Source organism: Neoarthrinium moseri (genome assembly GCF_022829205.1).
Source record: "Neoarthrinium moseri strain CBS 164.80 chromosome Unknown scaffold33_Wmoseri_CBS_16480, whole genome shotgun sequence".
Taxonomy (NCBI): domain Eukaryota; kingdom Fungi; phylum Ascomycota; class Sordariomycetes; order Amphisphaeriales; family Apiosporaceae; genus Neoarthrinium; species Neoarthrinium moseri.
The window spans coordinates 118,774-132,671 of NW_026055147.1; the positions used below are offsets into that span (position 1 = coordinate 118,774).

General features: G+C 54.5%; 4 protein-coding genes across 4 annotated transcripts; 2 read left to right on the forward strand and 2 right to left on the reverse strand.

Annotated features, from left to right (window-relative positions):
* Positions 1 to 40: 40 nt before the first annotated feature.
* Positions 41 to 1,521, reverse strand: JN550_008090 (uncharacterized protein; the record flags this gene model as incomplete). The annotated part of the gene is made up of 2 exons (XM_049320014.1): positions 41 to 195; positions 267 to 1,521. The coding sequence occupies 2 exons, from the start codon at positions 1,519 to 1,521 to the stop codon at positions 41 to 43; spliced, it is 1,410 nt and encodes a 469-aa protein (XP_049169877.1).
* A 3,316-nt stretch (positions 1,522 to 4,837) lies between these two features.
* JN550_008091 (uncharacterized protein) lies at positions 4,838 to 5,743 on the forward strand (the record flags this gene model as incomplete). The annotated part of the gene is made up of 2 exons (XM_049320015.1): positions 4,838 to 5,229; positions 5,335 to 5,743. 2 exons carry the CDS (start codon positions 4,838 to 4,840, stop codon positions 5,741 to 5,743), a joined length of 801 nt encoding a protein of 266 aa, XP_049169878.1.
* Positions 5,744 to 7,709: 1,966 nt separating this feature from the next.
* On the forward strand, positions 7,710 to 10,080 carry JN550_008092 (uncharacterized protein; the record flags this gene model as incomplete). The annotated part of the gene is made up of 6 exons (XM_049320016.1): positions 7,710 to 8,551; positions 8,611 to 8,834; positions 8,898 to 9,118; positions 9,178 to 9,331; positions 9,382 to 9,882; positions 9,941 to 10,080. 6 exons carry the CDS (start codon positions 7,710 to 7,712, stop codon positions 10,078 to 10,080), a joined length of 2,082 nt encoding a protein of 693 aa, XP_049169879.1.
* Positions 10,081 to 12,211: 2,131 nt separating this feature from the next.
* Positions 12,212 to 12,454, reverse strand: JN550_008093 (uncharacterized protein; the record flags this gene model as incomplete). Its single annotated transcript, XM_049320017.1, has 1 exon — positions 12,212 to 12,454. The coding sequence occupies one exon, from the start codon at positions 12,452 to 12,454 to the stop codon at positions 12,212 to 12,214; it is 243 nt and encodes an 80-aa protein (XP_049169880.1).
* Positions 12,455 to 13,898: the final 1,444 nt, after the last annotated feature.

Below are 13,898 nucleotides of genomic sequence, written 5' to 3' on the forward strand. Positions count from 1 at the left end.
TGAGGACTGGCTACTGTTGGAGGTTACTTCACTAGTAGCACTACTCTTGGAACCAGTTGAAGAGCTGGTGGCCAGCGCGCTGGAAGGAGAACTGTCGGAATGAGTCAGACTTGTTGAACTCGCTGAAGATCCTGGCAGATTCGTAGCCGAGCTCCTGGATGTGGTCTTTACGGTGTTGGAGGTTGTCATCTGTGGCTTGGAGGATGAGAAGATGTTGCTTGAGACTTTTTGTGAAGATGCTTCAACGGAGGGCCCAGTAGTCATACTGCCTGTCCCTAAATGCCCCGATACCGTCTCATTTGCGGATGGACTCGTGCCACTCGATTGAGCCCCTGAGTGAGCTGGGTTACTGGAGACACCACTGCCCGAGGTGTTAGTATAGGAGCTCCAGGTCTGTGCTGTCGTTTTGCTGGAACCACCATTGCTACTCGATTGTTTGGTACTGATCGAGCTCGATGACTGGCTGCTGCCCATGAGAGAAGATGTGGCAGAGTGCGGTTGCGAAGCTGACCAGGAGCTTGAGGTGTTATGTGTCACGCGATCCGAGAACATCGAGGAGCTAGGTGACGGCTTATCTGGTGGCCTTGTGCCTGACACGTATTCCGTTATTGTACGGGTACTTGTCGATGTGACAGTCGTTGTAAGGTCAACCTCTGATTCTTGCGAGTAGCTCACCTCGGAACTCTTGGAAGGCATCGACGTAAATAATGTAGAACTCGTAGCACTCGAAATGGTTGAGGCCGAACGAGTATGACTCGTAGCATAAGTGCTATTTCGAGCGCCTTGTGAGGGACCCGAGGATGATCTACTAACAGGGTGGCTGGATGACGAGGAAGAAGAGAATAAAATCTTCTCGGAAGACGTGATTGGTACGACGGTCAGCACGCCATCAGACTTCGTGGACGTTGACGTGAATACCCTTGGAGGGTTGCTAGAAGTGGTTTGATTACGAGAAGCACTGGAATATTGTCTCCCAGCACTTGTTGAAGTAGACAATCCAGTGCTCCAGATACCGCTTGTACTGCTAGTCCTACTCATATTGGTGAATGAAGAACTGGCATAGCTGCTGAATGCTTGGGTCGATGTTGTCCTCGACCCTGACGCAGTCGACGAGGTTGCAGATGCGATTTCGCTCGCATTCATCACTGCTTGAACATTGTCTAGCATTTGGCCCACTGACAGCAACTCCACCACCACATTGTCGGTTACGTTCCGTAAGTCAGCAACGCTCTGCCGGATTCTGGTTAGGGCGTTATCGATATCAGTTTTGTCGACTACATCACTTCTTCTCTGTATACTGGTCTCCTCCTTCTGGTTCCGGTGTAGTTGTGATTTCTCGGGCGGACAAGACAACTGTGTCGGCCACGGGGAAGCTCCAGGAAAGGGCCCACGGTCGACGACCAGGGCTTGATCTCCGTGAAATGCCGGAGGCAGCGGCAGTCGAGGCGGCAAAGCTCCAGATCCTACAGAGAGGAGTTGGACCAAAGCAATAAATATAGAGACGAAATTCTGGCTTCTCATCTTGCAGACGATGCAGAGGTGATGAAGTGAGAGAGAGAGAGAAAATCGTATATACCGAACAGGATTCAGAGGAGGCCATGGTTCTAGGGATATGGAGCCTATGACTCTTAGTCCAGTGTTCGGAGAAAGTCACCTGGCCATACGATCATGAGGTGCGAGAATTGTGGCCCTGCTACCTTTGTTCAGGGCCTAGGGACATTGGTGTTGGTTTTGGCCCAATATCTAACCGAGAGAAAATCAAGTTGGCCATCACGGAAAGCCGAATGAGCCAGGTTCTGCAACTACGGGACAGTCAGGCCACAACATACATTGCCTCCTTAACAACACCATCATTGTCGTAATAGTAGAGCGGCAATGAAGACTGCCAGTAACGACATACGGAGAACTGGTTCAAAAGCTCCCCTGGCTGTTTAGCCCCTTTGGTATTTTAAGTCAATGATGTAAGGTACGGCGTTGGAAGCTTGGTTGAATCAGCTATACAGTCGTTCTCAGTAAGTGCGCCAATGGAGGAAAATGAAGGGCATGGGTTTGACGCATGGGAACGATGGAAGTTCTACACATTTGGATTGATAGGTACCATGTATGAGCATTGCGCCTCTTGATATGGCCAACAGAAACAACATTGGCCTTCTTTACGGGTAGCATCACTCTGCCCCTTCTACTTAGCAACCGTGACTTTTGATACTGTCACTATGAACCAGAGCGCCGTATGGTCACCACCCAGTACAGCTGGTATAGCTCGGCCTGTAGTTCTGCTTGCACCACTGTGATATCGTAGACGTTCACCAGTTTTCGTAAAAGCTGATCGGTGCACAATTGTGTACGTGCTGAGCCATGTCAACAACTCGATGCGGCGTGAAAATTTAATGCAACCCGCCATGAGACTGCGGTGTTGAAGGGGGAAAGGCTTTCTTTGGCATTTGGGGCATCATCGGAGGTGTGTGATCTCAGCCTGGGAAAAGGTGGCGGCGGCGTGCATAGACTCTACCCTCGGTTGATGCACGAAGCAGCCCGGGCTAGGTCTCTTGACTCGCACACTTTTACACGTTCTCGGATACCAATGGAGTTGCGACGGTGATGCTACCTGCAGTCGATGCTCTGCTTTGAATTGACAGCTGCCTTTGGATGGGTGGTACTCATCAGCCGGCAGATTCCCAAGTTCATGCAGACTCGAGAGCAGCCGGATTGCAAGGCGCAGGTGGCTTAGTACTTGTTCTCATGGCAGGCTGAAATAGACATGTAACCACAACTGCTCTGATGCCCAATCCTGGTGGAGGGGTCACGTTTGCATCTCACGACTGTGCGAGGTGCAAGGCAGCTAGAGTTTAGCTGTGATGGGGATGCGACGGCACGGGGAATTGCTGCGTGGATGCCCAGAGCCTGGACCAAAAGTAACCCACGTCCATGGATGTTGGTTTGTTCTTGCATCACGAGCGCTACGTTTTGCCTTTCCGGCAGCTGATCCAGGGTGCTGGTGCTGTAATTGAATGGGTACAACTTCGGCTGGTATCAAAGGCACACCAACGAAGGCATCGGAGTTGGTTGGGATCCGGGAGCAATCGGATCAACAGGCCCGAGTCAATAATTTGAGAGCATCCCTTGATCGATAGTTATTAGGGGGCTAGCCAGGTTCCCAGGAGATGGTTATGATGGAAAGTGGCCTCGCCGTGACGGTTCTATTGGAAGACGGGCGGAAGATTACGCTTGCGCTTACGATCGCCACGGGGTGTATCAGTACTGCGCATGGTCAACAGGAAACAGCTGGATCCCCACGACGATGCTGGGCTATGCTTCGAACCGGTCCTCGGTCCTTGGTCCAGACCCGGCACGTACGCAGCCAAACTTGAATCGTGCAACCGACACACATCACAATTTCTGATGAACCCCAACGCTAGATGGCCACTGTGCGTGAAGATGAATGGCCGAGCGAGGACAGGGGGCGAGGCAACTATCGTCCTCGTTGGCTAGAAACGGCTGGATTCTCCTCTTCCATCCAGAGTTCAACTCCAGTTCAATACTGCGGTAGACGGATACATATCAACTAGATGGTCGAGCACAAATGATGCTATGCCAATGCTCATGAGGACAACGAGGACAATGAAGCCCGAGGCATGCAACTCGACCGGGGGCGGCGAGAAGACACATTGGACTTGGGACCTCGTACGGAGTAAGACGTGAGCATCTTGGCGCTGGTGGAGAGTGGATGGACGGGCTCCATGAGCCACAAAGACGCGAGCGAGGATTTTAGTGCCGCAAACGGGAAAGTGTGAGTGTGTCTCGAACAATTCGCGCCGCGTCGGCCGTGTGAGAAATGGAGGAGACGTGGACGAGCAGGCTGGATTGGGGACTAGCGGGCAGCCGGGGGAGAGGATCAAGAAGAAAATCAGGGAGGCTGCCATAGCATTTCAGGGTGGTGCCTCAGGCCACAATGGACCAGACGGCTGACAGGGGACCCGAAGCTCTCGAAGCTAGGTACTGTGTAGAGCGTGGCTTTCGGGACAGGGGGGGGGAGGAGGGGGCGGCTGGTTGGCTGGGCTGGGCTGGGGCGGTCATCCGGCTGTGGGTTTGCGCGCGAGAGAGCAGAGAGCAGAGAGCAGGGACGTGCGTGCGTGCGTCGTCCCTTGCCCTTCTCGCCCTCCGCAGGCAAAAGGTGCGGTGCTGGGAAGACCACCGCAGACCAGACCTGACCCCAAGCATGAGCATCCCGTCGTTTATTGTTGTCTGTCACGCCGCCGGGCGCTGCGACCAAATGCGAGAGAAAATGAGACCAAAGCCCCAAACCTACCAGACATCATGGCTGCCCCCATAATAAAACCCAATCCTCCCACCACCTGCCCCCGTCACCATCGCCATTGTTCCCATCCATCGTCGTCGCCGCCATTCCTGTCATTCTGGCCTCTGGGACACGACGCCCGAACGACCATCGCCGCCGCACCGCACCACACCACCGGTGCTAACGCCGACGGCCCTGTGTGAACAAGCCAAATTTGCGTCCGGCCCCTTGCCTTGCCGTCACGCATCCCAAAAGCCGCGGTGGATCAGCCCTGCCTCGCATCACCAAACCAGCCAACGTCCAGAGCGAAGCCCGTCCTGCACAAAACCACCCACCCAACCTTGCTTCACCTCAACCTCACCACCACACCACACCCTCAACCCTCACCACCGAGAAAATTCTTGCCTTCCCACCCTACACCCGTCGACCGCCACCACGACCACGTCTTGCCTGCCATCACCAATAAACCCAACCCACACCCACCGCAAGGCATCACAGCACCTCAGCTCACCTCACTCTCAATTGCCCGACACCAGCAACAGCATGCCGGCAACGACCAAGACGGCGACTCCTGCCAAGGAGAAGGATCGACGAAAGTCGGGCGGCAAGCCGTCGCTTCTCACCACGCTGAGGGTTTCACCCAACCGCCTGCGCCAGCTGCTCGACCCTTCGTCGCTCAAGGCCGAGACTCCAACCAAGGAGTCTCCTGCCACCTCGGCCACCCTGCCCACCGAGACGGCTGCCGCTGCCTCGAATGGCGACAACGCATCCGAGTCGAACCCCGGGACGCCGGCGCCTGCTGGCACCCCGTCACAGGGCCCCATGGGACCTCCGGCCGACGGCCCCAAGAAGAAAGGTGTGAAGAGGGGTGCTGCTGCTCTCAATGGCGAGCCCAAGATTAGAGGCAAGCCGGGCCCCAAGAAGAAGCCCAGACTGTAAGTGTCTTCCTCCGCACTACGCATCGTCCATCCATGTTAGTCCATGGCTTGGACTGATTCGTGCTTGTTCTGATTCTCCCCTATACTAACATTATATTACAGCGAGGATGGTACCATCGACCCTACGGCCCGAACGGGCGCTGGCACGTACCACAAGCTTGGCCCCAAGGCCAACCAGGGTGCTATCAACGCTGGTCTTCGCGCCCTCGACCGATCTGGCAAGCCCTGCCGGAAATGGGCCAAGGGGGGCTTCCGGCTGAAGAGCTTCACCGGTGTCCTGTGGGAGATTCCTCGTTGGACCGCTCCTCCCAAGCCGCTCCCCGTCGATTCCACCCAGGAGTCATCTGCAGCATCTGCCGAGAGCAGCAACAAGGAGAACAAAGAAGGCAGCCAAGTCAAGAGTGAGAACAGCGCCAGCGCCAGCGCCGCAGACGCTGAGCAGCGAAGCTTGCCGCCGAGTCTGCCGGCTGCCAGCTCACCAGCCCCGACGCCCGTTGCTGCTGCTTCATAGCCAGCCTGTTTCTATACCTGGATTTTTCTTGTTTTCTCTTGCTGCATTTGTTTGTGTGGTCAACATCAGCGGGTTGGTTCACTTGTTCGTTCGCTCCATACAGAGTAACACTGTTTTTGCACGGTTAGGGAGTCACGGGGGCTGAGAAAAGCTCGGCGTTCTGGTCAAAACAAGGGGGCTATATCTTCCCTTGGATTGCTGCCACATGTTGCTCGGCACTTGGAGGGAGACCAGGGACGGCGTTAAGGATTAGATGGCAGTATTGACGCTGCATCGGCATGGCGGCCACTGAAATGGATTGTACTATATGGCTGTTTACTACGTCGCCTGGGCGTAGAATATAGACTGCAAACCCGGGTTGGAACCCTGAAATCGCTTTCGAAACCTGCTTGTAGAGACCACATGTGAAGGCCCCCTGTTTCATAACTGTCAACGTTCCGAATATTGCTTGCTCTCTTAAGGTTATCCTGCCAGTCACTCGCCGCGAAATCTGTATCACGTTGGCCATTCTCTCGCGAGCAATAGGCCGTCACAGAGCACGACACAGGCCTTCCAATCTCCATGAACGAACAATACAAGATAGGGCGATGGAAACTTCCAGTCTCGCGCACGAACTAGCCATGTAGAGCATTTGTCAGCCCTATCCCATCCAGAGCTCTGTCAGCGATCTCCCCCACGATAGAACGTTACTCTTTGTGGTGCGGCGTAGACTGGAGGTTAGGTTTAGCACAAGCTTTCTGCCGCCACGTACTTCATGTGGGAGGATTGGAACAGGAGCAGACCCTGCGATATGCCTTCATGCGGCTCGCTATCTCACACTATGATGATCGTATGTCAAATAACTCGCGATACCGATGACGTTGGATGCATCCATCTCACGAGCTGCAGAAATCCGGATTGGGCTCCCCGGTGATCAGTCTTGAGTGGTTCACGAACAGCCAGCTGTCGCCATCTCGACTTGGGAGCCGCGGTCGGCAGTCGGAGACTATCGACCCCCTGTTACATAAGCCGCCGCAAGCACCTTTCAGACCCTTGGGCCATGGAATGCCAGAACCCGCCACTAGGATAACCCCCCGCCTCTTGTCTCCATTAAATGATTCGTCATGGTCCTCAGCTTGTGAAGTCGAGAACGGGAAGCTCGCAAGTTCCCCGGCGTGCTTGCAATCTGACTCATTGTAACGAGAGGAGCAGGCGGACAGCAAAGTCTTTCGTGTTGTGCACCATCGCTGAGTGAGGGATTGCTGACGAACAAGGCCCAAGGTTTCGGAAGGACGGCCACCTGTCCAGTGCCAGCCAGCTAGTTATATCCGGTGCTGTCTCAGCTCAGCTCAGCGCTCAGCGACCGACTACAGCGACTACAGCGACTACAGCGCCTAATTAGGAACACGCCCTCCGCCATAGCGCCTAACTTTGATGTCGTCCATGCGACTTTAGCGTGCTTAGAAGGCTAAGGCCCCAGGCTAACCCAGACGCACGAGACGCTCTGAGCGACAACCTCCGACCTCGTGATTGATAGGCACTGACTGCATCTCTCGACGTGGGCTCTTCTCCGCAGCGGCCTATCAGTTACATGCCGACGGATTGATGCACTTGCTGATGCCCATCCACCCATTCTCAAAACCCGAGCCGCTGGAAAACACAGAGATACGTCGATACCGTGCAGCCTGGACATGATATCTCGGCCCTGAGTGACGACATCCGTGGGAGCTCTGGCCAAGCTCCGCCGTGCGTATCCGCCAGCACCGGTGCCTCGACATCCCTTCTCATTGCGATATTCTGGGACGGTAATCCCCAGGAGAGCTTCATCTCGAACTGTTGCGCTTTCTTACCCAAAACCCACCTTCCAGCCCAATCCGGGCGCTCTCGGCGCTCCCCCAAGCAATCAGAGCCAGCCCCCGCCTCTTACACCACCTATCGTATGTTCAGTTGCCCCGAGACTGAACGTAGGAGCACACTGCCGTAAATCATGTCGAATCCCTTCCAGAACTCCTCGGGCGGGCCCCCTCACGACAGAGGACAAGGCGGCTTCATACCCCGTATGAGGGGCTCCTATGCGTCGGTAGCATCGAATAGCGGCTCACCCGTGATGGCGTCACCCCATCCGCACTTCAGCACCCTCAGTCGCCCGTTCAGCTACGCGCAACATGAAACGACCCCCGAGCTATACACGACGCATCAATCCTACGTCCGAACCTCGAGTCACGACATGGACTCGGATAGGCACGAGCCCGCCCAAGATGGCGGAGCAGCTGCTCTCGGGCAGCGTGCTCCCCAACTACCATCCCATTCGAGAGCATTCGAGGGTTTCATAAGTCCGGCTGGGGACAGTTTCTGGTCGAGCCAGCATAGACACAATGGCTTCTTCACGCCCTCCTATCTTCGGGGCTCAGCCTACATCCAGAGGCTTGAGGAGGCGCACAAAGCAAAGCAGGCACAAAAGGAGAGCCAGCAACAGGCGGGTGGCGGCGGCGGCGGCGGCGGAGGCAGCGCTCTACAGACAAACCAGGCCACACCTTCCATCACACCCAAGCCCGCATCACATCTGGGCATGACCTATGATTTGATCGAGCGACCCCCTTCTTTCGAGAATGACGACTTGGTAGACCCTTTGCCCACCAAGTGGAACCGGGACGACAAGTACGGTGGTTTGGAGGTAATAGCCGATGGCCAAGAGGTCAAGTACACGGCACAAAAGCCGCCTGGCGAACGGGAACATGAAGCATATGCTATCCGGTCCGACCATGCCATCGCAAACCACGTTGGTATCTACTACTATGAGGTTGCAGTCCTGTCTAGAAAGCGAGACGAGTATGTTGCTTCAGCTTCTATCATTTTTGGACAGCTTTCCCGCTAATACGTCTTGTCAGGAGCACAATTTGCGTGGGGTTCACTGCAAAGACAGTCTCGCTCGCCAGACCACCCGGGTGGGAAAGTGACTCGTACGGCTACCACGGAGACGACGGGAACATTTATAATGGTCAGAATGTTGGCAAGCATTACGGGCCTCCATTCGCCACTGGCGACACGATTGGTTGCGGCATCAACTTTAGGACAGGCACTGCTTTCTTCACCAAGAACGGTGTTTACCAAGGTATGTCACGGTGTATTCCATGAGTAGGTGGACGCCAAAATAGATTAATCATGTTGAATACAGGGATCGCTTTCCGGGACGTTAAGGGGAAGCTATACCCCGTTGTTGGAATGAAAAGAAACGGCGAGCATATCCGAGCCAACTTTGGACAAACTCCGTTCATCTTTGACATTGATGGCATGATGAAGCAAGAGCAAGCCAAGATTAATAATGCTATCTCCGAGACCAACACGGCAAACCTAACAAGGCCGCCGATGAACGAGACTGACTTGATTCAGCAGCTGGTGAGTTGGACCATACATAGAGGATTCGCAGGCTTCGCTCACTAACACGGACACAATAGGTACTCCAATTCCTGCAGCACGATGGCTATGTTGAGACAGCGAGAGCTTTTGCAGAAGAGATTCAATCAGAAAAACAAGCTCTGAACATCGGACCGAGTGCTCCGCTGGAAGGTATCAATATCAAGGATGATGAAGATGCGAACCGTAGACAACGTATGTTGATCTCCTGTTTTGGAGGCCTTGCTCGTACTGATGATGTACAGGTATTCGGAGAGCTATTCTCGAGGGTGATATCGACAAAGCGTTCAAGTATACAACTATGTACTACCCTCAGGTGTTGAAGGACAACGAGCAAGTGTATTTCAAGCTACGGTGCCGGAAATTCATTGAGATGGTACGGAAATCGGCCGAACTGAGCAGCCAGACACTTGGAAGCAGCAAGAAAAGCAACGGTCATTTCATCGATGGCAGTCCAAATGAGATGGACCTCGACGAAAACGGCTTTCCAGACAAGATGGACACTGAAGACGGACTTGACGCACTGGGAGGCGACGAGGCCGCGTTGGCAAATGCGACCATTATCTATGGGCGGGAACTACAAGAAGAGTTCAAGAGCGACCCGAGGCGTGAGGTCAGCAAGGCTTTGCATGACGTCTTTTCCCTCATGGCCTACTCGAACCCACTGGAGGTTCCTGAGATCAGTCATCTGTTCGACAGGAGAAGCAGGCAGACAGTGGCAGAGGAGCTAAACTCTGCCATCCTACGTAAGTGATCACAGTCTGTGGAACGACAGTGTATAACTAACAAGAACAGTATCCTTAGGAAGATCGTCTCGGTCGGCCCTGGAAACCCTCTACGGCCAAACCAGTGTCTTATTAGACTACCTGCGCGACGATGGTGGGCCTGGATCTTTCGTTACGATCCAGTCGGTGATCGACGAGATACCCAAATCGCCATACTAGAATGGCAGCGATGCTGTGTGTCGGGAACACAGTTTGCCTCCTGATGCTGAAGTGATTGAAAGCTTCATTCAAGCGTGCAAGTCGAATAGATAAGCCGTCTTGGCGCCCAAGGCCGGCTGTCTTTCTAGCATTGTTCGTCGCCTTTGATCGCGGGTCCGTTGCTGGTCGACCTACGGCTGTGATCATTATCTAATTTTTCCTGTCCCCGCGGAACTGTGTTAGCGAGCGACATGGAGTGCTCATGAGCTTACCGTTTCGCTTTGTCCACTGATGCATTTACTACACCCTCGGCGAATTGATCCGCATACGAACTCTCGACTCTTGACTTTTGTCTTTTACTCATTCGTGGCACACTCTGGACGGCGTCTACGGTTGAGAACTTCACACATAGACAGGACGGCATACCGGGATGGCAGGTATATCCGATTGTTTTGCTGGGTTTTTAACTGCGGTGTGCATTTAGTGTCATTGTGTGAGAGGATTTTCTCTTTGCACGCCGCGGTTGCATTTCTTCAGTTATTTCCTTTTGTCCTACTGAATTCTCCCCTCGTATCGTCCCAGCAGCTTCCACCCAGGGGCCAAAGGATGGGGAGAACAGCCAATCGCGCGAGGAGGGAGAGGGGAGGGTGGACATCAACTGAAGATGTGGAATGAACCGCAACCAGTCAGGCTTGTCCTAGAGGGCGAAGGGAGGAACAATCGAGGCAGCGAAACTTGTACATTCGGTGAGAATGGGCGGCCCGAAGCGCTGTAGCTAGCTAGCGCACAGCACCAGCGGGACATACAGGTACATAGATGAGGATAACCATTGCTGTCCTATACGCTGCTGCCGTCTCGATACACACGTCTTGTCAGTGCCGCTGCGATCGATGTCGCCACGTCGGATGTCCAGCTCTCATCGGCAAGTGGGCATGAACTGCCGGTCTAAAAGTCTATGGATGCTATGCCGTATTCAGCAGGCTTGCAGTGCGTTTCACATGTAAGCATGCTGTTCTGGGCCGGGCCGCCAATAGAACTGGTTTGGACTTGGATGGTATTTCATGCTTATTTTATGTGTGAGCTACATAGCACACCGCGGACCATGGCCGCGGCCCCATCCGCCGAGCCTCTTCTATCCGAAGAGAGTGTATCGAATTCAATGCTGCCGCTTCCGCCCCGCCCCTCTCTATTCCATCCTTTTTCCCATGTTATGGCATAGGAGGAGAAACGCCCCGAGGATATCATGCCCGCAAAAGAAAATGCAAGGGGGAGGCTCCCAGAGTAGAAATCAGAAGAATTCAATGACGGCAAAACCAGCAAGGCAAGACAAAATACATATGTTGTTTCCACCAACGCCGTGACGCTCTGAGATGATGATGATATATAGGTAAAGGAAACGCACACCCAGAAGAAATGACACAGGGTAAACAGTTCGAGGACAAAACGACACCACAAATCACAGCCGGGACTCCCCGTTCTCTAAACCTTGAGATGTATAGGACCCTTCTTTGCCAGGAGAACGACCCGATTTCCCCGTCTAGTGCGGATGCGAGCAGAGCGGGAAAGGGTGACAACGAGCGTCAGACCAGTCATGGTCGTCGCCGCAACCGTGGTGGCAGCGGTCAGCCACCACCGGACGGAGGGGGCCAGGGCCAGGGGGAGCGATGTGTACTTTTTTTTTGGTTCCTTTTCTTTGCCAGCGGGATGCCTCCATCGTCCCATTGCCGCGGTCCCTTATCGCGAGCCGGTGGACGCCAATGCGCTACCCGCTGCGGCGACGAGCCAGCCAAACCAAGGTAGCCCGAAATGCCGAACCGAGAGCAGATGTGGGTCTTGGTCCAACAGGCCTGACCCCAGCCCCGAGCGGACGCACGCGAAAACGAACCCAGCAAAGCCCAGAGGACCCACGTCATAATCGAGCACCCCGGGTTTGGTCAGTTTTCGATGGTCCCCTAGGGACTCGAGGTTCCGCCCGCCGCACCAGCGCCAAGGAATCGCATCGCGCGATGGGTTCGGTGTAAGAGCGAAGAGATCGTAGGGCCAGCAATCCAACGGCCGCCCCGTAAGTGAGCTAGACACAGGGCTAGACAGAGACGGAGCAGCCTGGATGGAAATAGAAAGGACTGTCGAGTCGGGGGAGAAGACAGCTGGCCTATGACAGCCCGCAGCTCTCCATGTCCCGCATCAGGCAGGCCATCTGGGCCCGTTTCGCGGCCTCGGCCACTAGGTTGAGATCGCGGATGAAGACGTCTGTGCTCGCCTGCTGCCGCGGCTGAGGGCGCGGCGGCGCGGGCGCGGCGAACTGCTGTGACGGCGATGATTGCATCGACGTGGACGAGGCTGTCGACGACGTGCTGTGGTGGGCAGCGATGGGCGATGAGATGGGGGCGTCCATGGTGGATTGCGTGACGATATGCGAAACCAAAAAGAAAGTGACTGTATACAGTTGGGCCGTATTAGTTTTCTCGCAGAGATATCGCCGGCCTTCGCGGAAGCTTTTCTTCTGAGAGCTTCGAGGAAGGTGGTGAATGAGTGAGTCGAGGTCGAAAGGCTGACTTGTATCACCCTTTTTCAAAACGGGTGGTGGCAAGCGAGTGCGGGATGGCGGCGGTGGACAATAAGGTTGTGGCGCCTGATCTGTTTTCTTCTGCCTGGTGTAGGTCGTGATTGTCGATGCCGGTACGATCAGGCAAGGAGGCACAAGACAGTTCGCGGCCCAGGTTTGGTGTCGTACGGCAGGAGAGACAGCAGGCGCAGGTCGATATTCTAGGAAGTTGAAATCTAAGCCTCGGTCTAAATACTGGTCTCGCAGATGTATGTAACGCCGGCTGGGTCTATGAGAGCAGGATGTCTCTTTGAAACGTCAAATAAACGCACTCTATCCCCGGTGGTCCTGCTGTCGAGGGAAACTGAGTTGAGGAGAATGTGCGGAGAGTTTGGGGTCGACGTGGGTTAGCAACAGGCTAAAGTGCAAGGAAGGCTGCCTTGTTATATCGAAGATTGAAGCCGGTGTTGCTTTTGCACGAATCAAAAGGAATCAGAGTTTGGGGTTGGCTCCCTTTTGCGTCGTGGTGGTGTGTAAGACGGGGTCAAGGACGGGATGTTGGTCACTGGTGAAGCCTGACAGAACAGAAAAGATAGGATCTTCTCCAAACTCTTCGATCGATAGATTTAAGACAGGGCAGCAAAAGTCTTGGTACGGGATGTCGAACCCTGAGTGGTGACGATCCTCCGTCTGGTGTGTCGTGTCACCGTAGCGTTGCGTAGCTCCGTAATGAACTCTGGCCTGGGAGGGCGTTACCGAGGCTGTGACGGTCTCTCAAGGGATCCAAGGTTATGCAATGTTAATGTTGGGTTTTGTGTCCAGCGAATGAGATGAGCGTCTCCCAGGGAGGATGGGAGGGATCAGCGTTGCCAGGAGTTGGGGGACCAGCGGGGAATTATGTAAATGGTCAAAGACGGTCTCAGTACCGCGAGGCGAGCGCCGCATAGGGATTAACATGAGACAATATGGCACTATTGGCCACGGTGGATCGCGATAGAGATTTGCGGACAACGGGCGCCGGATTACAGGAGCCAGGAGCGGACCCTAGAACAAAAGAGTTTTCTGCATCAAAGACGGGCCTTGGGCCTGGGTTGCGAAATACCGAAGACGGACTACGGCCCAGTTCTCGGAGACAAAGTGGATAGACACCAGTTCGCTCAAAAGTCGCGATAATGCGACAAGGGAGCTAAGTTTAAGCGGGAAAAAAAAGTTGGCGATAATGACGGTTGCAGGACGGATTACGGCCGCGCCCCCAGGTTGGCAGGTTAGTTCGTCCGACGTCTGTTCCTGTCTG